Source organism: Benincasa hispida, chromosome 7 (genome assembly GCF_027475165.1).
Source record: "Benincasa hispida cultivar pf3 chromosome 7, pf3_genome.v1.1, whole genome shotgun sequence".
Lineage (NCBI taxonomy): Eukaryota > Viridiplantae > Streptophyta > Magnoliopsida > Cucurbitales > Cucurbitaceae > Benincasa > Benincasa hispida.
Window position 1 is genome coordinate 42,797,249 of NC_143484.1, and position 23,902 is coordinate 42,821,150.

At 36.8% G+C, this 23,902-nt stretch overlaps 1 protein-coding gene across 1 annotated transcript; it reads right to left on the reverse strand.

The window, feature by feature from the left end:
• Positions 1-19,901: 19,901 nt before the first annotated feature.
• On the reverse strand, positions 19,902-22,987 carry LOC120080809 (putative adenylate kinase 6, chloroplastic). Its single transcript, XM_039035453.2, has 4 exons — positions 22,528-22,987; positions 21,570-21,710; positions 20,908-21,180; positions 19,902-20,341 (listed from the first exon to the last, which is right to left on the reverse strand). The coding sequence occupies exons 1-4, from the start codon at positions 22,861-22,863 to the stop codon at positions 20,198-20,200; spliced, it is 894 nt and encodes a 297-aa protein (XP_038891381.1). The 5' UTR covers positions 22,864-22,987; the 3' UTR covers positions 19,902-20,197.
• Between the last annotated feature and the right edge of the window lie 915 nt (positions 22,988-23,902).

Below are 23,902 nucleotides of genomic sequence, written 5' to 3' on the forward strand. Positions count from 1 at the left end.
AAATGTTCGGGAGGCATACGAGCGATGGACAAAGGTGAATGAGAAGGCTCGAGCCTACATCTTGGCAAGTCTTTCTGACGTCTTGGCCAAGAAAAATGAGCCTATGGTCTCAGCGCATGAGATTATGGAGTCCCTGCGGGGGATGTTTGGACAACCGTCTGAACAACTTATGCATGAGGCTCTTAAATACATATTCAACTCTAAAATGCAAGAAGGCACGTCTATTCGTGAACATGTGCTAAACATGATGGTCCACTTCAATGTGGCGGAGTTGAATGGGTCTACCATCGATGAGGGCAGCTAGGTTAGCATAATCCTGCATTCATTGCCAGAGAGCTTTCTACACTTTGTTAATAATGTGATTCTTAACAAAGTGAAGTATAACCTTACAACTCTCCTCAATAAGTTGCAGACATACCAATCTTTACTAAAAAGTAAGGAGAGGCAGAAGGGTGAGGCAAATGTTGCTTCATCCTCCAGGACGTTCCATAGAGGTTCGACGTTAGGAATGAAGTCTGCACCTTTGTCACACCCCTCTCAGATTACCCTCTTAATTTAAAAGAGGATATGACTGTGGTAGTTACTAGCCTTGCTGCCAGCACCCACCACCTTAGCCCTCTAATCTAAATGCGAACCTGTTAAACATTAATAATGTACGCATATGGTATGCCTCCTTAAGGTTCTACAAAATATTATATAAACACATGCATATAGCCATGATAAACACAAGATGTTGCTCAAGTACTCGATGCAGGATTCCAAGAGGGGCTTACTGCCGTTCCGGCATGGAGTCACTTTATCTAAGGAAATGTGCCCTAAGACACCTCAAGAGGTTGAGAAGATGAGACGGGTCCCATATGCGTCTGTCGTTGGCAGTTTGATGTGTGCGATGCTCTGTACTTGTCCAGACATCTGCTACGTTGTGGGCATAGTTAGCAGGTATCAGTCTAACCCAGGCTAGGGTCACTGGACTGCAGTGAAGAACATCCTCAAGTATCTTCGGAGAACGAGGGACTACATGCTTATGTATGGTTCAAAGGATTTGATCTTACAGGATACACGGATTCTGACTTTCAGACTGGTAAGGACTCTCGCAAGTCCACATCAAGGTCAATCTTTACTTTTAACGGAGGAGCTGTAGTGTGGCGAAGCAGTAAGCACTGGTGCATCGTTGACTCCACTATGGAGGTGGAGTACGTAACGGCTTGTGAAGCTGCTAAGAAGGCCGTCTGGCTCAAGAAGTTCTTGACAGACCTAGAAGTTATTCCAGATATATCTAGGCCCATTACCCTCTATTGTCAGAATAGTGGGGCCGTGGCGAACTCCAAGAAGCCAAGGAGTCACCGGCACGGCAAACACATAGACTGGGAGTATCATCTGATCCGCGAGATAGTGCATCGAGGAGACGTGATCGTCACGCAGATCGCTTCGGAGCACAACGTTGCTGATTTGTTTATGAAGGCTCTCACGACTACAGTGTTTGAGGGCCACCTACGGAGCATAGGTCTACAGGTTACCCACGACTGGACTAAGGCAAGTGGGAAATTTTCTTGTACTGGGCTTTTATGCCCTAGTTTATTATTTTGTACTAAGTTTATTATACACCCCACATCGCTTTAGGACAAGTGGGAGATTGTTGCGGTTGATGCCCTAAAGTCTCGTGTCCTGTAGTTTGTAAATAGTATGTACGAACGCTTGTGTTGTTAATATATGATATTTACTTCACATCTTATATTTTGCTCGGTTAAATGTTTTATTTGCTTAACCACAAACCAATAAACATAAAATCCCTAGTTAATTGTGACTCAAGCATGTATGTGGTAACATACAAGTGGATCATGTCTTGAGTGATAACAAAAATGGTCTGTAGTATATGGATATATGAGGGAAACCTTATCCTAGTAACGTTATGAACGCGGCCCACTTTATGGAATGATCACAAGTGTTGTGACTTGTCACAGATGGTCTGATCCTGATCATTCGTGTTGGGGATAAGCGAGCAGTGGCGTCCTATACAAAGAGTTTGTATAAGATCTAACTACGAAGTGTTAACGTCTCGTTATATAACACCGTTCATGATAAAGACTTCACTTCACAAGGATGACCATAGGTAACATGACCCCAATCTTGAGTGAGTTGGGAACTCTTGCTATTGAGGGCAGTCCTTTGATTTGTATGGGTGCGAGTGGCCAGATCGCTGATTCAAACCTACCATTTTGGGGATTTTTCTGATTTGGGAGCTGGAACTCAGCTACACAAGATGGAATTCACTCCTTCCCTAAGGCAAGGGTAAGTAGATAGATGGCTCCCTGGCTGATTCTGGGGCTTGAACGATGTGGCGCCACACAACTTCTCCTGGGCCGAGAGGTGCTTACACATAGTTGGACTATGTTGTATTGTTCATTAGAGGAATCAGTGGTACTTAAGGAGTGAGATGTAACTATAGGGGCAAAATGGTAAATTGGCCCAGCTGTACTTACGAGCATCTGTGAAGAGTCATCGCACTCATGATTGGTTATATCTGATGGACACAGAAATATATCTGTGGTAAGAAGAGTTCAGCTGTTGGTCTTTAGTAGAATCACTGACAATGAACGGATGGTGGATCTTGTGGCTAAAGAGTTTAGTCAGCTATTTACGTACCGTTGGAGCTTTGAGCCACAGGTCCATTAGGTCCCCTAGGTAGCTTGGATAAAGTCGAGAACCAGTGTTTGGATTAATTTGAAATGTTCAAATTGACAAGAGGAAGTTCAATTATATATGATATAATTAGACTGGTTAATTATATATGATATAATTGACTAAATGCATGAGATACATTATTTTGGAGGAAATTAGAAATAAATATGATTTATATCAAGTAGAGGAGAAAATACTATAGTAGATATGTGATATCAAACTATAGGATATAAATATAATATGATTATATCTATTAATTAATTAATTGATTGATTATATGATAATTAATCCATTTTTACACGTTCGACATTGGTAGTGGGCATCGTCGATTATAGTAACCGATGGGTTAAAAATGAAAAGAGGTTTTCATTTTGTATCGTGCATTCATTATTTTTTACCGCCCAAAAAGAATTCATGGAAACGATCGCTCGAGAGCCTATATGATAGTAGCTCTTCCATCTAAACAATTGTATACCTCACGATTTATCTAAACGATCACATACTTTTTTCCTAAACGATTGTTCAGCTTTTCATACACGATCGTGTAGCTCCTCTATGCATTAAGCATTTTTGCTATACAATAACACTATATTATCTCCCACTTGCTTATCATCTACACGACTCGTTGTCCTCCATCTTCTACCAAACCAAAGCCCACTCTTTGGGTTTTCACACCGAGAATACCTGGGGTTCGTTAGTGGTGGTGTTTCCCCCCTGCAGCATTCGTGTTCATGTTGATCGTGTTGTTGCAGTCGATGTTCTCGTCGGGTGTTGGTAAATCTATTGAAGGGATATGCTGCGTTGGGGTTCAGAAGTTCGAAGAGAGTCTTCAACTAGTATGGAACCCTTTCCCTGTAATTTATTTTTTTCTGAGCATGCTGATAATTAGATTTATGTACATAATTGTTTGTGTTGAATGTATATCATTTGCATTTCAGTCACTGTGAAATCAGAGCGATCTGAACACACTCATGGAACTCTCGATATGAGATCCTTCAGATATATGTAGATCTATTAACCCACCAAGTGGACTATTTAGATATTTTATGGTATTAATAGATGCATCAAGTAGATGTCACATGTGTGCTTATTATCAAGTTGAAATCTTGCATTTGCAAGATTACTTACTCAAGTAATTAAGTTAAGAGCATAATTTCCTGATTATACAATTAAGATCATTCGTCTTGATAATGCTGGTGAATTTACATCCCAAGTTTTTTATAATTATTGTATGTTGAACATCCAGCTCATCTTCATACACAAAATAGTTTAGTAGAATCATTATAAAACGTTTGCAATTAATTTTATCGGATGTTCGCGAAGGGACAAAACGTTTGCAATTAATTGCAAAACCATTACTTATGAGAGTTAAGTTTCCTTCATCTGTATGGGGACATGCTATTTTGCATGCAGTGTCATTTGTACGCAGTATGCCAATAACTTATCATAAGTACTCACCATTACAATTAGCTTATGGTCATGAGCCAAATATTTTTTATTTGAGAATTTTTGGATGTGCAATATATGTTCCAATTGCTCCACCACAACGCACTAAGATGGGTCCTCAAATGAGGTTAAGAATATATGTTGAATATGATTTCTCATGGATTATTAAATATCTTGAACCCCTAACTGGTGATGTATTTACTACATGATTTGTTGATTATCATTTTAATGAGACAAATTTTCCAATATTAGAGGAATGAATTAAAAAATTGGAAAAATAAATTACATGAAATGCATTGTTATTGTCTCATTTAGATCCTTGTACATATCAATGTGAACTTGAAGTTAAAAAAATAACTCATTTGCAAAATATTGAAAATCAATTACCAGATGGATTTATAGATGCAAAGAAAGTAACTAAGTCACATATTCCAGCTGCAAATATTCTATAAAAAATTGATATCCCAACACAATAAGTTGTCACTAATGAGTCTGGAATATGCTAGAAGCGTGGTAGACCAGTGGGTTCCAAAGATAAAAATCCTTGAAAACGAAAAATAATTAATAGTAAAAAAGACTTGGTTGATGATGTAAATACCCATGAAGAAATCCTCGACATGATTAGTGAGAAAGGTGAAATACCCAAAGATAATAATGAGATTTCAATAAACTATGTCATGACAGGAAAAAAGATGGAATCGAACTAATGTAGTTATTGGCAACATTTTTGCATATAATATTGCTCTTGATATTATATTTGAAAATGAAGATCCTGAACCGAAATTTGTTGAAGGATACCGACATAGAAAAGATTGGCTTCAGTGGAAAGAAACAATCGAGGCAGAATTAAACCCACTTTCAAAACGGCAAGTTTTTGGACCAGTAGTCCGAAAACAAGAAGACCTCAAACCTGTGGATACATGAATATTTGTGAGAAAAAGAAATGAAAATAATGAGATTATAAGATACAAAGCAAGACTAGTTGCACAAGGTTTTTCGCAAAGACCTAGTATTGATTATGAGGAAACATATTCTCCAGTGGTGGATGCAATTACATTAATATATTTAAGTGGTCTGATTGTGTATGAAAGTATGAATATGCATCTTATGGATGTAGTCACAACATATTTATATGGATCTCTTGATATGATATTTATATAAGAATCCTAGAAGGATTTAAGGTACCTGGAACATATACATCAAATTATCGAGAATTGTATTCAATAAAGTTACAGAGATCACTATATGGGTTGAAACAATCAGGACGGATGTGGTACAATCGCCTGAGTGGATATTTATTGAAAGAAGGATATCAAAATAATCCAATATGTCCATGTGTTTTTATAAAGAAATCACAATTAGAATTTGCTATTATAAATTATATGTTGATGATTTGAATATAATTGGAACTCCTGAAGAGCTTTCAAAGACAATAAAATATCTTAAGAACGAATTTGAGATGAAAGATCTCAGAAGAACAAAATCTTGTCTTGATTTGCAAATTGAGCATTTAGCAGATGGAATATTTATTCATCAGTCAATTTATACAGGAAAAATTTTGAAAACATTTTATATGGATAAAGTACATCCATTAAATATTCCAATGAAAGATTGTTCATTGGATATAAAGAAAGATATATTTCAACCTCGAGACGATAATGAAAAGCTTCTTCGTCCTAAAGTACCATATCTTAGTAAAATTGGTGCACTTACGTATCTTGTTAATAATACAAGACTAGATATTACATTTTCAGTAAATTTATTAGCTAAATATAGTTCTTCTCCTACAAAAGACATTGGAACATAATTAAGCATAGACTCTGTTATCTACGAGGATCAATCGATATGGGTTGTTTTATTCAAATAAATCAAAATTTTGATCTAGTTGGTTATACAAATTGTGGATATTTATCTGATTCACATAAAGCTAAATTTATTCACATGTAAAGGAACTTCTATATCACGACGATCGGTGAAACATAATATAATGGTCACTTCCTCAAATCATGTTGAAATTCTTACAATTTATGAGGCTAGTCGAGAATGTGTATGACAAAGATCAATGACTCATCACATCCGTGAAACATGTGGCTTGTATTCTAATAAAAATCTTCCAACAATATTATACCAAGACAATACAGTTTGCATGGCCCAAATCAAAGAAGAATATATTAAAGGAGATAAAACAAAGCATATTTCATCGAAGCTTTTCTACACTTACAATCTTGAAGAAAATTGCGACATCACTGTACAACAAATTTTTTCGAAAGATAACTTGATAGACTTATTTACAAAGGCATTACCAACCACAATTTTTGAAAAATTGGTGCACAACATTGGAATGCAGTGACTCAGAGAATTTAAGTGATGTTTTCATGAAGGGGGAGTAAATATATTGTATTCTTTTTAGGAGTAAATATATTGTATTCTTTTTAGGAGTATATATTATATGAAATATGTACTATTTTTCCTTCACTAGGGTTTTTTCCCATTGGATTTTTTCTAGTAAGGTTTTAACAAGACATATTTCATATATATATGGGTATCTAAGGGGAAGTATTATAAATATTATAAAAAATAGATGCCCATTGCTTAGTGTCCTAAAAACAATGTGTCAATCTTCATGTTGTCCATTGTTTGAATGAAATTTGAAATAGCGTTGCGGCGAACGGAACATAATGCAATGTCGCCGCAAAGATGGGAATGAATGATGGTGTGATGGATGATGATGTGTATGCGGTGATGAATCACGCTTCTCGATAATAAATGTGATACTACGCTTTAAAATAATGTATAGGATGCTGCTGATATGCGTTCGTAGTATGCGTTCATGTAGTACGCGCGTGTCATAATTTTTCTTGCGCTGGAACCAAGTATAATTCCACCGCAAGTTTCTCAGAGTGATCTGAGGTCGAACACGGGGATTGCGATGATCAATGCGATATTAATTTGATATATGCGACCGAAAACAAAATAATAATGAATTGTATTGGAAAAGTAAAATGTGATGACAAAATAAAATGCGGTGACAATTAAATGAATAAACAAACAAACAACTGTGAAGATGTGCAAGTATCTGATGGAATGCGATGGCAAGTCTTATGAAATGTAGCAGAAAGAGAATGAGTTGGGGGAAAGGACATCGCAAGTTCGTCAATCCTATTGAGGACGCAACTAAGGTTCTGCTTTCCCTTAGCTTACACCTCTTAGTGATCGGCCACGTTCCCATATCTCTATGGTGAATTAGGGATGAACAGTGCAAATGCAAGGTTGTTTCCATCTCTAGAAATACTTCTTGCTTTAGTTAACGCATTCTATCAACCTTCTTTCGAGAGATGGATTAACATCTTCACTTCCGCTCTCACAAGTGAAGATGTTGTTGAGCATGCATTAGCTGAACTTAGTTGATTTCTTCAACAAGGATTAACTTACTCGCTTAATCCTTCCCTCTTACCCTGGGGAATTAGTTACATATGATGAAGGAAATGGACGATGAATGTATGGTTGAGAACAGAGAAATGACGATGAATATGATAATGATATTAAAAGATAAAGATAAACGTTTGTTACAAATAGAAGAATGAAAGATTATAAATGACACAGTCGATGAATAGAAAGTGAGAATAAATAAGAAAAGTGTGTCAATGTCTTGACACGGATCCCGATCAGAGTGATTTGCTTGCCGGCGTGTAAGAGGAGTGAGGTGGAAAACTTCCTTCTCAGGATAGTTTCCCAGGTAAAATTGATCTTTGCACAGAGTTTCCTTTCGAGCTTGTGAATGAATTTCTGGCTCCCGAGATTTTCCTTTTGAACTTGTTTCGTCTTTCTCCCGGATTCTCTCTCAATGTCTCTTTAGACCAGCCTACCGCTAATTTTCTATCAATGTCTCTTTAGACCAGCCTCCTTTCTTTGGAATTAATGTAGCTATTTATAGACCTTGGCACCTTCTTCGTCAGTGGTCCCGCTCTGAAAAGTTACTTTTTTTGCCACGACTTGGTGGAAACATCCGCTCTGCTCCACATTCAATTTGTCAGATCGTACAACAGAAAAGCTGTACAATTTCAGAAATCCCTACGAATGCGTCGCTCTTTTCATCTACAATCGATCGCCGCATGTGGTGCGAATGCGTTGATCTTTTTGTCCACAATCAATCGTTGCATGCGGTGCAAATGCATTGATTTTTTCGTTTTCGATCGACTGTCACATGCAGTGCAAATTCATTGCTCTTTTTTTTGTCCTCGAGCGATCGTTGCATGCGGTGACCTGTTTCCTGCAAAACAAAGACTTGGACATCCCTTTTTGCCATCGCAATGGGGTTAGCGGATGTGCTTTCGACACTTTACAACTTTTGCGTTTCTAAGCCAATTTCTATATTTTCGACGCAACTTTTTCCTTCTTTTTGCCGCATATTCTAAATAAGATGGTATAAATAACTTGTATTTCTACAAGTTATCATCTATGTGGTTTATAGTTATTCATGCTTGGTGTTCATGTAAGACCACATCCTACTTTCCACTTTGCTTATCGTTATAGTTCTATTGTTAGGATTTTTCATTATTGTAAATATGTTGTTATATTTTTTTCCTTTTCTATGCTTTGTACACTTGTATATATTAATATCTTTGGCAAATGAATAGAGCATTCTGATTCTCTCTCAAACCTAAGAGTTTTACATGGTATCAGAGCCCTCTAAAAGAACGTTAGGGTTTGAGAATTTAGAACCCGTTTGTGTTACCTCTAGGGTTTGTGGAGGGGTGAGTTTACACTTTTGCTCACAGTCGCCGTCTTCAGTTCGTTCGCCACCATTAGCTGCCACCGTCGAAAAAAAAAAGTAGTTTTTCGACACCACCTAGTCCATTTAGGAGCCCAACCATCGATCTACAGAATCCCAAAGTACGAATTCCATCTTACTAGCGCATGAGGCTCACGCACCACTTTTTACCTTTTGTCATCAATCCACGTGCCGGCACGTGTAGGCACGTGCGCCACCTATTTTGGTTCGTCTTCTGTGGGTTTCCTCAGTTTTGTTGACTCTTCTTGGTGGTATGTTTGTTTGGGCTATATACTCACTGCTTGTAAAGACGTCTCTTCGGTAAATTAGGGTTTGATTCTCTTCAATCCGTGTTTATTTTTTGAGGTAATGGTTGATAAGAAGCCAGTAGTCATGTATGAGATGGTTCCTATGGTGTCAAAGTAACTGAACATAAGTTGAATGGATCCAACTACTGTTCGTGGAGATCAAATATTCGCCACTTTCTTAGGAGCATGGAGATGGATGATCACATCATGGAAGAGCCACCAATTGATGCTAATAAAAATATTTGGTGGCAGGACGGTTAAAGAATGCTTCTACAAATCAAGAATTCTATTGACCGTGAAATCGTTGAACTAGTAAATCACTGCGAATCAGTCAAGGAACTACTGGAATATTTGGATTTCCTTTATTCTAGGAAAGAGAATATTAATAGAGTGTTTGATGTTTCTAAGACTCTATATCAACCTGATCAAGGAGAAAAACCTCTTACAAGCTACTTTATGGAGGTTAAAAATACATGTGCAAAATTCAGTGCCTTGATGCCAATCAGCACGGATCCAAAAGTTCTAATGGCTCAACATGAAAAGTTGTTTATCATGAGTTTTTTAGTAGGTCTTGCACCTAAATAGGAGATGTCAAGCTCAAATATCTCATCGTTGGAAAAAGCTTACACTTGAATACTTTGTACAGAGAAGACACAAGAAGTTATGTCATCTGATTCTAGTAGTGCTTTGATTGGGCGCACAAATGATTATAGAGGTAATAAGGGGGTTGAATCAAATAGCTCCAAAGGTCATCCCAATAACCAAAGATCAAATCCATGAGGTGTTGTTTGCTATTATTGTCATAAACCTGGCCATACGAAACGTGAATGCAGAAGATTGATGAATAAGGCTCAGAGGGTGTCATCACCCTCTACACATGTCACTTCTACTCCTGATAATCTTGACAAGTCAATTACGATTTCTGCAGAGGAGTTTGCTAAATTTTAATTGTATCAAGAGTCATGAGGGCATCATCTTCTACTCCCATTATGGCCATCGAAGAGACAGGTAACATTTCTAAATGTCTTCTTTTCTCCATGTCAAAATGGTTCATTGACTCTGGTTCTACAGACCATATGACAGGTAACTCCAGTTTATTCTCTAACCTTTGTACATCTACCTCTTCACCTAATGTCACTATAGCTGATGGAACCCCCACTCCTATTTTAGGATCAGGAACCGTCCATCTTACTGAATCAATTTCTTTGTCATCAGTTTTAAATTTACCACATTTCTCGTTTAATTTGATTTCGGTCAGTAAACTCACTCGTGATCTTCATTGTTATGTCTCCTTTTTTCCTGGTTATTGCTTATTTCAAGATCTTACGACGAAGCGGACTATTGGTAAAGAGTGTGGGAGGTCTTTCCATCTTTGAACTATAAACATCTACGACTATCACATGCTCAAGCGTCTTGTCTCCCTTTGAAGAGCATTGTCATTTGGATCATCCGTCTATCTCTATGTTGAATAGTCTTCATCCACAACTTCAACATTTGTCTTCTTTAGATTGTGAGTCATGTCAATTTGCTAAATTTCATTGTTTGAGTTTGTATCCTCGAGCAAATAAACGAGCTAGTGCTCCTTTTAAATTAGTCCATTATGATGTTTAGAGTCCATGTCCGGTTGAGTTCAAATGAGGGTTTAGGTATTTTGTTACATTTTTCGATGAGTATTCTCGTGTTACGTGATTATATTTAATGAAAAGTCGTTGTGAGTTACTTTCTCATTTTCATAACTTCCATGTTGAAATTCGAACTCAGTTTAGTGGTGCTCTTAAAATCCTATGGACCGATAATGCTAAGGAATATTTCTCTCATACACTCAAGTCTTATTTAGATGCTTATGGCATTCTTAATCAATCTTCTTGTGTTAATAATCCATCTCAAAATGGGGTTATAGAACGAAAGAACCATCATCTCCTTGAAATAGCCAGAGCTTTGATGTTTCAGACACATGTTCCAAAATCCTTTTGGGCTGGTGTTGTTTCCACAGCTTGTTTCTTAATAAATTGCATGCCCTCTTCCATTCTTAAGGTTGAGATACCTATTCATACTTTATGCCCCAAGCAACATTTATTTTCCATTCCACCCAAAATATTTGGTTGCGCTTGCTTTGTTCAGGATGTTCAACCTCAGCATACCAAGTTGGATCCAAAGTCCTTAAAATGTATTTTCCTTTGTTAATTCCCGTGTTCAAAAGGGGTATCGGTATTATTGTCCTAATCTAAATAAATATTTCGTCTCTTTTATCATGTTTTTTGAACATTCCCCATTTTTTTCATCACCGTCTTTCTCTTCGAATAAGAGTCGGGGGAGCATAAGGAATTAAAAGATGATTTCCTTGTCTACACAGTTATTTCTCCTTCCGACCCTCTTCCTGATTCATCTCTTCCTGTGACTATCTCTACTCTTCCACCCATCGTTAAGGTCTATACTTAATGAAAACCTCTTTTAGTTCCATGCCCTGTACCAAAGACTTTGTAACGACCCGACCCCTAGGACTTGGGTAAGGTCGTTACTAAAATAAATGCATGCAAAGAATTTAAAATGACGCTCAGTTATTTGAAATAAATGCTAATTAAAACAAGAGAAGTTCAAAAGACATTTATTAAATGCAATTGTTAAAAACAATAATACGGTACCCATAAATCATAAAGGTTAATAAATACATATGAAAAACAATTCTTAATAATAAGTTTCAAACATCAAAACTAAACATTAAGAGAAACATGAAAAGAACTCTAAATCTCATGATGTGGAAGCGTAAAAACTAGTCCCAGTGACATGATCACGAATTCCGTTGCGCCATCACCGGTGCATCTCTACACTTACCTGAAACATTAACATAAGAAAGAATGAGTATGAAATACTCAGTAAGTAGCCCCACTACTGGGTTCATGCTAGGCATCTATGTCTTCTAGATACCTGCATATGGCATATAAACACATGAAAGAGACAAGAGACTGAGTCCTATCCTATTGTAGTTAAGTATGCCCACAAAACTGGTGAATCCCGAAGGAAACACAAAACTAGTGAATCCTAGAGGAAACACAAAACTGGTGAATCCCGAAGGAAACACAAACTGGTGAATCCCGAAGGAAACACAAACTGGTGAATCCCGAAGGAAACACAAACTGGTGAATCCCGAAGGAAACACAAACTGGTGAATCCCGAAGGAAACACAAAACTGGTGAATTCCGAAGGAAACACAAACTGGTGAATCCCGAAGGAAACACAAACTAGTGAATCCCAAAGGAAACACAAACTGGTGAGCATCTAACTAATCAATGAGGATATTCACACAGTCTTAACGTGCTAAGATTCAACATTGTATAGTTCTAAAACATACATAAAAATTCTTGATACCATGGCTTCATCACATACACATATTTCTTAATATCATCCATGTATAACTTACATCATAAATCCACAACATGCAAGTATGCCTCAACACCAGCAGATCAGACATCGACATATGAAAACACATACTATCACATACTAACGATCAAGTACTTAGGTGTGTATGTAAACAAATTAGAATTCGTACCAGAACGTACTTTGATTCAGGTCATGCTGTCAATCAACATGCTAACATTTACCATAACATACACTTATCATGCTAGCATACAACTAAAGCCTAGCCCGTGGGCAATTCTAGTAGTAAGATTACTTACCTCGAAATCAAATTCCGATTTTTTTAATCCAAGCTAATGATCTCCAACCAAAAACCCCTGAACTAAGTCCCCTAATACATAACATAACACAAATTTTAAATTCTTGGAACCAAGATCCATACATACAAATTAAATTTAGGGATCACCAATGAACTTACCCAACGAAACTTGATCAACCAACACTCGCGAGATTTCGACTCAAAATTTCCTCTTAGCAGATTTTAGAACCCAAAGGACGACGACTTGGAACCATCGAGAAACTAAAACCAAACTCTCCATCAGTCCAACAACCAAAAGGTGCCTAACAATCAACAACAAGGGTCATAACGCTTACCAAAAATACTTGCCGAACGAACTCGAATCCGCTAAACAGCACGTTGCGCACTCCAAAGTACTCCAATCTTGGATCTGGATTTCAAATATAGAGATAAAAAAATTTTAACCCAAAATCCAAATGGGTAATCAAACTAGATCAACCAAAATCTTGCCCAAAAAAATAATCAATCGCTTACTCAAAACACAAGTCTAGTGGTGTAGGCGGGTCCTGGCGAGAACAGGGCTGGCGGTGCTGGAAGCAGCCGGCAGCGACGTGGTGGGCGGCGAAGGAGAGACTCTGCTCAGATCTGGGCGAAGGAGGACGTCGACGACTCGAATCTGGTCGGGTTAAGAGCTGCAGACGTATGGCTAAGAAGTCGACTAGGCAGAAGCTTACACGACGAGCAGCGGTGGAGACCAACTTGGGCTCGGACGGCGGCAGTCTGAACGAGCGCTCGACTGGACGGAGGCTCTCGGCATCCGATCCAGGTGTGATCGACTTCAGTGCTCGGGTGGCTCGCGACGATGACTGGAATCAGATCTGGGTGGCGCGAACGGTCAACAGCGAGGAGGTCGAAACTTTTGGCCGAGGTTAGCGACGGGAGTGAAAGGCTACTAGGTCTGCATGAGGAAGAAGGGGGAAGGGGAAAGAAAAAGAGGAAAAAGAAAAGGGAAAGAAAAAGAAAATAAATAAAATAAAATTCCTTCCTATTCTCCTTTATTATTTTTATTATTATTTTTTTTCCATTCTCCTTCTTTCCATTTTTAAAACAACAAATCTTGCCCTTGATTTCCAACACCAAACTCCAAAATTAATTTCCAATATTAATTTCCACTTAAATGATTTAAATTCCAACAATTTCACTTAAATGTCCAAAAATTCCAAAAATATCCTCAATTAGTAAAAAAAAATTACTGAAATTACATTAATACTACTAAAAAAATACGGGGTGTTACAGACTTCTTCGTCTCCTTCAGTTTCATGTCCTATACCAGAGTCTTCTTCGTCATTAGATCCAGAAACAAGTAATGATCTTCCTATTGCTCTTCATAAAGGTAAACGTACATTGCTCATCCTATTTCCTCTTTTGTTTCATATAACCATTTTTCACCTTCCACTTGTTCATTCATTGCATCCTTAGAGTCTGTATCTATCCCTAAAACTGTTTATGAGGCTTTGTCTCTGTTGGAATTGGTGTTCTAATTCTCCCAGAGTCTCGTTGTTTGTAAAGATACACATTGTTCAATGAATAAAATAAGTGTTATTTAATTCTGGCATTTACTCATATCCAATAAACAAAGCTCCTTGGTTATCTTATGTGAACTTAAGCATGTATAAATGATATACAAGTGGATCATGCCTTAAGCGATAACCTAAATAGGTCTGTAGTATAAGGATTAAGGTGGGATACCTGATCCTGGTGACACTACGGATATGGCCCGCTTTGTAGAAGTTTGCAAGTGTTGTAAACTACTACAGATGGTAGATTCTAACCATTCATATGGAGACGTGCGAGCGAGGGTTTCCTATACAAAGAGTTTGTATAAGACCTGGACCACGAGATGACTAGACTCTATATATAACGCTGTTGATACTAGAGACTTACATCTAACCTAAACGACCATAGGTGACATAACCTCAATCCTGAGTGTTTTGGGAACTCCTGCCTTTGAGGGCGGTCCTTTGATTAGTATGGGTGAGAGTGGCCATATTGCCAACTCAACATGCCTACCTTTTTGGGGACTTGTCTGATCTGGGAGTTGAAAACTCAATCCACAAGATGAAATTCACTCCTTTCCCGAAGCAGGGATAAGTAGAGAGATTGCTCCCTCAAGGGCTGATTCTGGGGCTTGAACATAGTGGCCACAGCTTCTCTTTGGAAGAGAAGACTCAGTCATTGTAGGATTATGACTTATGTTCATTAGAGGGATCAGTGGTACTTAAGGAGACAGATGTAACGACAAAGGCATAACGGTTATTGACCCAGCTGTATTTACGAGCGAATTATGAAGTGGAGACAGATGTAACTACAGAGGCATAACAGTTATTGGCCCAGCTGTACTTACGAGCGACCTGTGAAGGGTTGTCGCACTGCTGATTAGTTAAGATGGCACATAATATATATGTGGTAAGGAGAGTTCAACTGTCGGTCTTTGGTGGAGTGCTTGTCAGTTAACGGATGGTGGATCCAGTGACTAAAGAGTTTAGTCAGTTATTCATATACCGTTGGAGCTTCGAGCTATAGGTCTATGAGGTCCCCTTGGTAGCTCAATGGATTCAGTTGAGGATCAGTTCTTGGTGTTGATTTGAAATGTTCAAATTGATAAGAGGTATTTTGATTATATATGATATAATCGGTTTGATGTATGAGATACATCTAGTGGAGGATTGATGTAAATGAGATTTACATTAAATACCATGGAATAGAAAAAGAACTATGGTTTATCTGTTTCATGAGATAAATATTAAAACTATAGGTTATAAATATAGTATGATAAGTTGGTTATCATTTATATTTATAATAATATTGGTTATTGGATAATTAATTTTTTTTCTTTAATAACCAAGTGAATGGGTGATTATTGGGTTCATGGTAACCGTGAGTTTAAAAGGAAAGTGGTTTTCCTATTTTGAAAAAAAGTTTTAAAAACGCTAAATTTTTTTTTTTTTTGAGTTTTCTCTTTATGCATTTGAGTTTATTCATGTTGTAATTTCTGCATTTGAATTGTATAACCGTTTGTTTGAAATCGACTATAAATGCATTGTTTATTCATGATTGTAATTTGGAATAATCTTGTTCCGCTGCTCATGGAAATCTCGCTTTCGATTTCCTTCAGTCTCATCCCGGTTGGTGTGCCACAATGGTGGAGGAGATGACTGCCTTAGATGATAATTGTACTTGGGATTTAGTTTCTCTCCCTGCAGGAAAGAAGGTTATCGATTACAAATGGGTGTTTGCAATTAAAGTCAAACCTGATGGTTTTATTGCTCGGTTAAAAGTGCGCCTTGCAGCAAAAGGCTACGCACAAACTTATGGCGTTGACTGTGCTGATACTTTTTCTCCTGTAGCAAAAATGGCATATGTGAGGTTGTTTATTTCATTAGCTTCAATCAATCATTGGCCTTTACATCAGCTTGATATTAAAAATGCATTTCTTCATGGTGATCTTCAAGAAAAGGTGTATATGGAGCAACCACCAGAGTTTGTTGCTCAGAGGGAGAATGAAACGGTGTGTAGCCTTCGTAAATCTTTATATGGATTAAAGCAGAGTCTACGGGCTTGGTTTGGTAAATTTAGTCAAGTGATTGAAAGCTTTGGAATGCGGAAGAGCACGTCAGATCATTTAATCTTTTTAAAGAGATCTAAGGGTGGTGTCATCTTGTTATTCATATATGTGGATGATATTGTGATTACTGGTGATGATGCTTTAGGTATCTAGTCCCTAAAACCTTTCTTCGTAGTCAATTCCATACAAAAGATTCTAGGCATGTTGAAATACTTCTTAATAGTTAAGGTAATAAGAAGCAAGAAATGAATACTATTATCACAAAGAAAATATGTATTTGACTTGTTGACTGAAACATGGAAGCTAGAGGCTAAGCCATGTAGTACTGTTACGCAGAATTTGATAGGTAAGATTGACGATGCTCTATGCTCATGATGATGCGATACTACTTCTAAATATGCGTTAATTATGGATGTTCATGTAATATGCCATACGCTGTCACAAGTTTCCTTACGAAGGAACCAAATGTAATTCCACCGCAAGTTTCTCGGTGTGATCCGAGGTCGAACACGGGAACTGGTTTAGGTTATTGTGGTACGTTCATGATATATGCGACCAGGTTTTCAATCCTTAAAAATGTGTTTGTACAGGTATATAAATTTCAATAAAATAAAGGAAAGCAGTAAAGATGCGATAATAAAATGAAATACAATAAACCTAAGCTAGATGATACAAGATACAGGTTTCATGTTACAAGATGCTGGGGTCAAGGCTAGCTGTGAAAGTTGAGCAAAGACGTGGGATGCGGCGGCAAGTCTTATGAACAGAATAGAAAGAGAAAGACAAATAATATAAACAACGCAAGTTCTTAATTGCATTGCAGCTACAAATATTGTTCCGCTCTTCTCTTGGCGTACACCTCTCAATGATCGGCCGCGCTCCCACATGTCTGTGGTGAAACAAAGACTAACGTAATGAATGCAAGGTTGCTTCCATGTCTAGAAGTACTACTCGCTTTAGTTAACGAATTCTTCCGACCTTCTTTCGATAGATCAGAATGGCATCTTCACTTTTGCTCTCACAGGTGAAGATGTCGTCTAGCATGCCTTAGCTAAACACATTTTATATCTCTAATACAGACTAAGTACTTGGTTAATTCATATTGCTTATCAGGGAATTAAGAAGACATCATAAAGAAAGTGATTGATAGGTGAACGAAAATAGACAGAAAATGGTAAATGAAAGCTATTGAAACCTTTAATATCTCTATTAAGCATTTGATACATGGTGTGTGAATGAAGAGATAAAGAGAACGTGAAATACAATGATGAAAAAGATAGAACAGATACAAACAAGTGCCAATGTCTTGGCACTAATTCGATGGAGATCTGCTTGCCGGATAAGATGGATTTGATGGTAGGAAGAGCTTCCCTCTCAGGCTTGCTCCACCGGTAGCAGGGATCTTTACACAGAGCTTTCAATCGAGTGTTTGGCAGTTAGATCTGAGATTCACCTCTCGGCCTTATCTCGTCTTCTTCCCGGATTTCTTCTCTTGAGCACTCAGCTCAGCCTTTTCTCTATAATCTAGTAGCACTTACCCCGTATCCAGTAGCATACCTTTTCTCTGAAATCCATGGGGTTTTTATAGGTACAGATCTTTGACTCCGAACTCGTGGTCCCCACTTGATTGTTATGGTAATTCCGAAGATAGAGGGATATTATTCCTTTTGTTATGCAATTAGACCGTCAATTCTGCACAACCGTTAGTTGTACACGTGTCTCAATCCTCCGCTTTTGCGTTGCTCAGCTGCATCTTTCAATTTTAGGTTCGCATGCGGTGTTGTTTTTTATTACTTCATGCGGTTGAAACACAGCTCTGGACCGACTGTCGCATTGCGCCGTCATTGCGGTAATCGTCTCTTCATTGTTGATTGACGGGTGCAATGTGACAGAGATGCGTTGATTAGTTATCTGTGAGCCTTGAGTGTAAGCGGTGACTTGGTCTCCTGCAAAACAGAGTAAAATTCGGCTTACTTCCATCTTTATGGTGTTAGTAGGCGTAATTGCAAACATTTATAATTATTGTAATAGTAAGCTAAGTTTCATACAATAGGTGCATATTTACTAAATTTTGGTCGCAATATCTAGATAAGGTAGCATAAATAACTTGTATTTCTATAAGTTATCAAGTACCCCAATGATGCCCAACTTACAGCTCACAAAAAATGAAGAATTGTTAAAAGATCCTGAAAAATATAGGAGGTTAGTGGGAATACTTAATTACCTTACAGTGACTTGACCCGACATAGCCTATTCAGTAAGTATTGTGAGTCAATACATGTCATGCCCTACGGTTGATCATTGGGCTGCATTGGGACAAATTCTGTGTTATTTGAAGGGTGCTCCCGAGCGTGATTTATTATATAAGGATTACAGTCATACTAATATTGAATGTTTCTCAGACGTCAATTGAGCAAGATCTAAAGAAGACAAAAGATCAACTTTAGGATATTGTGTTTTTGTTTATAGTAATTTGATTTCTTGAAAGAGTAAGAAGCAAAATGTGGTGTCATGTTCAAGTGCGGAATCAGAATATAGAGCAATGGCACAGTCTGTATGTAAATTGATTTGGATATATCAACTTCTTGTTGCATTGGGATTTGAAATCACCACATTGACAGAGTTGTGATGTGATAATCAAATAGCCCTTCATATTGTGTCTAATCCAGTATTTCATGAAAGGACTAAACATATTGAAGTTGATTGCCCTTTTGTAAGTGAGAAAATTCAACAAGTGTTGGTATCTACAGAATATGTGAAGACTGGAGAATAATTAGGAGATATCTTCGCGAAAACATTGAATGGAACACGTATAGATTATCTATATAACAAGTTGGACAGGATTAACATATATGTTTCAACTTGAGGGGGAGTGTTATAGTTTTATTATTAGGGTTTTCCATTATTGTAAATATTTTGTTATATTTTTTCTTTTTCTATGCTTTGTAAATTTGTATATATTCATATCTTTGGTGAATGAATAGAGTATTCTGATTCTCTCTCAAACCTAAGAGTTTCACACTTATAAATAGTGACATTTGATGGATTTTAAAATCACACATTGGCCAACAAGAGTGTAGCTCAACTAGCATAATATTCATACTATCAACCTCGTAGTTTGAAGTTCGATTCCCTCACCCCGCTTTAATTACAATAACATGGTTGAGAAATTCACGTAAAATTTTCACTAAAATTTCACATTATCAAATTTTCATAATTTAGTTATTTTATTTTATTATTATATTATATTTTTTTTCCATATTCATGTCCTGTTGTTCTCAATTTCACAACAATAGTTTTAGTTTTCAAGTTTAAATTTGGTTTCGTCTTCAAAATTAATATTCATTTTTCAATTTGGTCTTCGAATCGAAACTGTAATTTTAATCATTTTATGCAGATTTCAATTGAACACAATAAAAATATCAATGAAAGAGATTTCATTACTGTTGGTAGTTGTTATGAATGCTAGATTGACTCTGAAGCACAATCACAATAGTTGCCCACACAATTAAATATACACAATTCTAAATTCTACAAATCTAAATTCTAACTCTTGGTAGAAAAACTATTATTAGTACAAGAGTTTCCCACTTCCCAGTTCTTACAATTTTATTTACTCCAACTTGACCTAAGAAAAAGCAATAAGAATAATGCATTTACTTTCAAATGCAAAGAATATTTGATATATTGACTACCATACAAGAAAGAACAAGACTTTAGGCTGCAGCTGATTGTTTGTGGTTGAGGTCCTCTAGATTAAGTGCTTGAAGCAACTTTGGCCAGGATTCGGGAATCCCTCCAGGAAGATCAAACTCTAATAGCTTCCCGCGACTACGGTAGAAATCCTCGACAGGTTGGCTCTGCAAGAACGATTCTTAATAAGCATGATTGAAAACAAAATCAAATTGTGAAGATGAACAACGTAGTTAGGATCAGCCATGTGATGTCGACATGTTTGTACGTAACCAGCCAGTTGCTCGGCCAGAGTAACAACTGACTCGCATAGAGCTTTGACACACATGATTACGTAGCACACAACAAAACACAACATCCACGTAAAAAGAAAGCATTAGAGGAACCAACCATATTCTTTAACTTCTTTATGAAGTTACATGTATGACAAAAGTGAGGTTAGCTATTTTTTGAAGTAGAGGTAGTTAGATTTAGCTATTCTTCCTGTTGCCCCTTAACAAAGCATAAAATTGAAAATTGATATTTTTTAGTTGTGGGCCCATGTACTCCTTGGAGCAAACAAGGAGTGGAGTTTATAACTCCACCTTGGGCCAATTACCCCCTAAGTTTGTATTCATCATGATTAATATTTTAAAAAAATGTAAGAAACCATCAAAGAGCTCTTGCTTTAATTCAAAGCTGGATCTGCATCATTTAATTCATGCCACCAAATTTTCTTGTACTGAACTCATACCGTTTCTTTGTATATTCGGAGTCGTTCCTTCACAACTGCTTCAGTATCATCAGATCGTGTGATAAGTTTAGATGCACAGTTGGGAGGAGGAAGAAGGGGAGCCATGTACAATTCAGGTCTGCCTTCCTTATCCTTGATGTCAATACAAGAAATGTTGTAATTTCCTCCACACTCGCTGCATATTCTCCTGCCCAGGCATTTTGCGAGCAGTGCTTCTTCTCGCAGTTTTAGATTAACCACCAAATCAATATCAGTGACCCCTTCCAATATTTCCTGAGAAACAAAAGGAAACTATGAGATACAAGACGTATGAATGGCTAACCCCCCCAACAAAAAAAAAAGACCAACTTTTGCCACCAGAATAAGAAAGGAATTTTATGAGGGGGATGTCAAAGATTTATGAATCATCCTAAAAGAACAAGCATCATGTTACACAAAAAAAACAGTTCTATTATTAGCACATTTGTCCCAGAAAAAGTCATTAACCATATCGACCATATTACAAAGGGAACTGCAGAAAATAGAAACCCCTGATGCCTTTTGCAGATTATCAAGACAAGGATTTTTTTTTTTTCACCAAGACTCTGTAATTGAGCATCCATACAACAGGTATCATGGTGTCAAGAAGCAAAGAAAATTTCTTTATACAACAAAGATCTCACCGCTTGTCTAATAGTCCGAGGGAAACCATCAAGAATAAAGCCAGATTCACCCTTAGCTTCACCAGCTTGAAGACGTTTGGATAATAAATCAAATATAATTTCATCTGAAACCAATTTTCCTTGACTAACAATCTCTGCAAGCTGCGAAAGTTTGAGGTATGAATAAAAGGGTTTGAAGAAAAGGAAAACAAGAAGACATTGCTTCAAATTGAAGGCAATACATTATCTCCTTCTAAGTGATCATAGTCATTCTGATCAAATTCGCTTCCATTTATCAATGTGCAAAACAAAAGACTTCGTTTAATCATTCCAATTAGTTAAGATGTGGATTTTTCATAACTATAGGAGTTATATAGCATTAAATTAATGATTCACTTAAAAAGAAAGTGGGATCATACAGAAATGACACTTCAAATCCAGATTCACGCATGTATAAACAAAAGCCATTGTAGGCGACAAAATTCTTACATGCATAGAATGTGTCATGAATTTACGAGAAATGCCAAAAGATCACTTCAGTTCAATTCCTGGAAGTGATCGCTTGAAAAGTTCATTTGGCTTGGTTCAATGCTTCAGAATGGGAATCAGACAGTACCCAAGAGAAAGAAGAAGAAGAAGAAGAAGCCTGATACTTCGTAACCCTCATGAATTTCAATCTTCTTTCAGGAACAGAAATTTAAAATTCCTTTGGTTTCCAAAAGCAAATAAATTCATGATCACAATTTCAAGTCAATAACTGAATCACTATTTCAAAGATCATTTCACTAATGAAAAACCGGTTTCATTTCATAAATCACAGTCAATTCGATCTCTCAATGATTTTCATTTCTATTTTTCAATTACGCAAAGAAACTAAACGCACATATCCACTTCAAAACAGTCAAAACTGAGATCAAATTGAACAGAACATTTCTCAATTCTCAACAAAGTAAACCCAAAAAAAAAAAAACCAAAAAACCTGAGAAGCAAGAGGACCAGAGGAGGAAAGCTCCTCACGGACGAGATCACCGGTGGCGATATGAGGAACACCTAGCAAACTGGAGAGTCGAGATGCATAAGTCCCTTTCCCAACACCAGGACATCCCAGAAAAACCCACTGCACATTCCTATTCGTCGGAAGATCAGGCCGCGAAGATGAACTCCGACTCAGCAGAGTCGATTTGAGGTCAACTTCAGAACTCAAAGAAGAAGAAGAAGAAAAAGAAAAGGTCTTCCACAGAGCATAATAGCTAAACATGGAAGAAGAGAAAGTCGCCGGCGCCCTCGGTCCGGCGAAGCGGTTGAGCGCCGCCATGGGTGGACGGTGCAGATTTGGGAGTTGCGAAGAGAAAAAATTAGTGTGTTTGGCTTTGCGCTTCGAACCAAGTTCGGTTAGAACTAGAAGAAAGTTTATTTTTGCGAACGGTGGCTTTATTTCTTTTTCAATTAAGAAAAATCCTATTTTCTCGATTTTCACATGGTGCAAATGTGTAATTATCTTTTTACTTTTGGTCCCTCAATTGTATTTTAATTTTTTGTTGTAGTCCTTGCGACCTAAATTTGAGTTAAGATAATACTTTGGTTATAGAGTTTGTGCAATTTTAATCTTTGTATTTTAATAAATCTTAAATTTAATTTATCAATTTTTTATCAAAATCTGTTAAATAACAATCATAATTATCAGGTAAGAAGTATGTTTCTAAAATTTAGAGTAAAAATGTTACAAAACAATAAAAAAAATTTAAAACCAATAATGAATTAGTATTAGAGATAAATTTAAGATTTATTAAAAATATACGGATTAAAATTGGACTTTTTTATAATATAAATATTAAAATTAAGTAAAATTTTAAAATATATAGACTAAAATAGGTTTTTTAGGAAAATAAAAATCTATTTACACCATTCTAATAACTCAAATGATCAAAAATAACATTATTTCTCTCAAAAGTCTACTAAGTAGCAAAAGATAATTACCACGCGGATTTTCCTAAATAAACAAATGAAATGGCAGAAGAAGATATTTAGAAAAACCACTCACGGAAAGTTGTTGCTACCGCTCAATTATGTCATTGTTACTATTTATTATTTATTTTTCTTTTTTGAATGGGAAGAATTTTATACTACTTCATGAGCTAAAAATGAATGATATCCAAATCAGCAATACTGACTATTGGCCCTAGCTTCTTTAATTAAAGTATTAGTTAGCCAATTACACAATCTATTTACATAGATAAAAGAAATACAATTAAAGCCCTTCTTCAACGACAATACTTCATCGACACAGCTCTCGATCTTGTTCAAAGTCGCATGACCTTTGTTAATGAGATTTACAGCTAGAATACAGTCTGAGT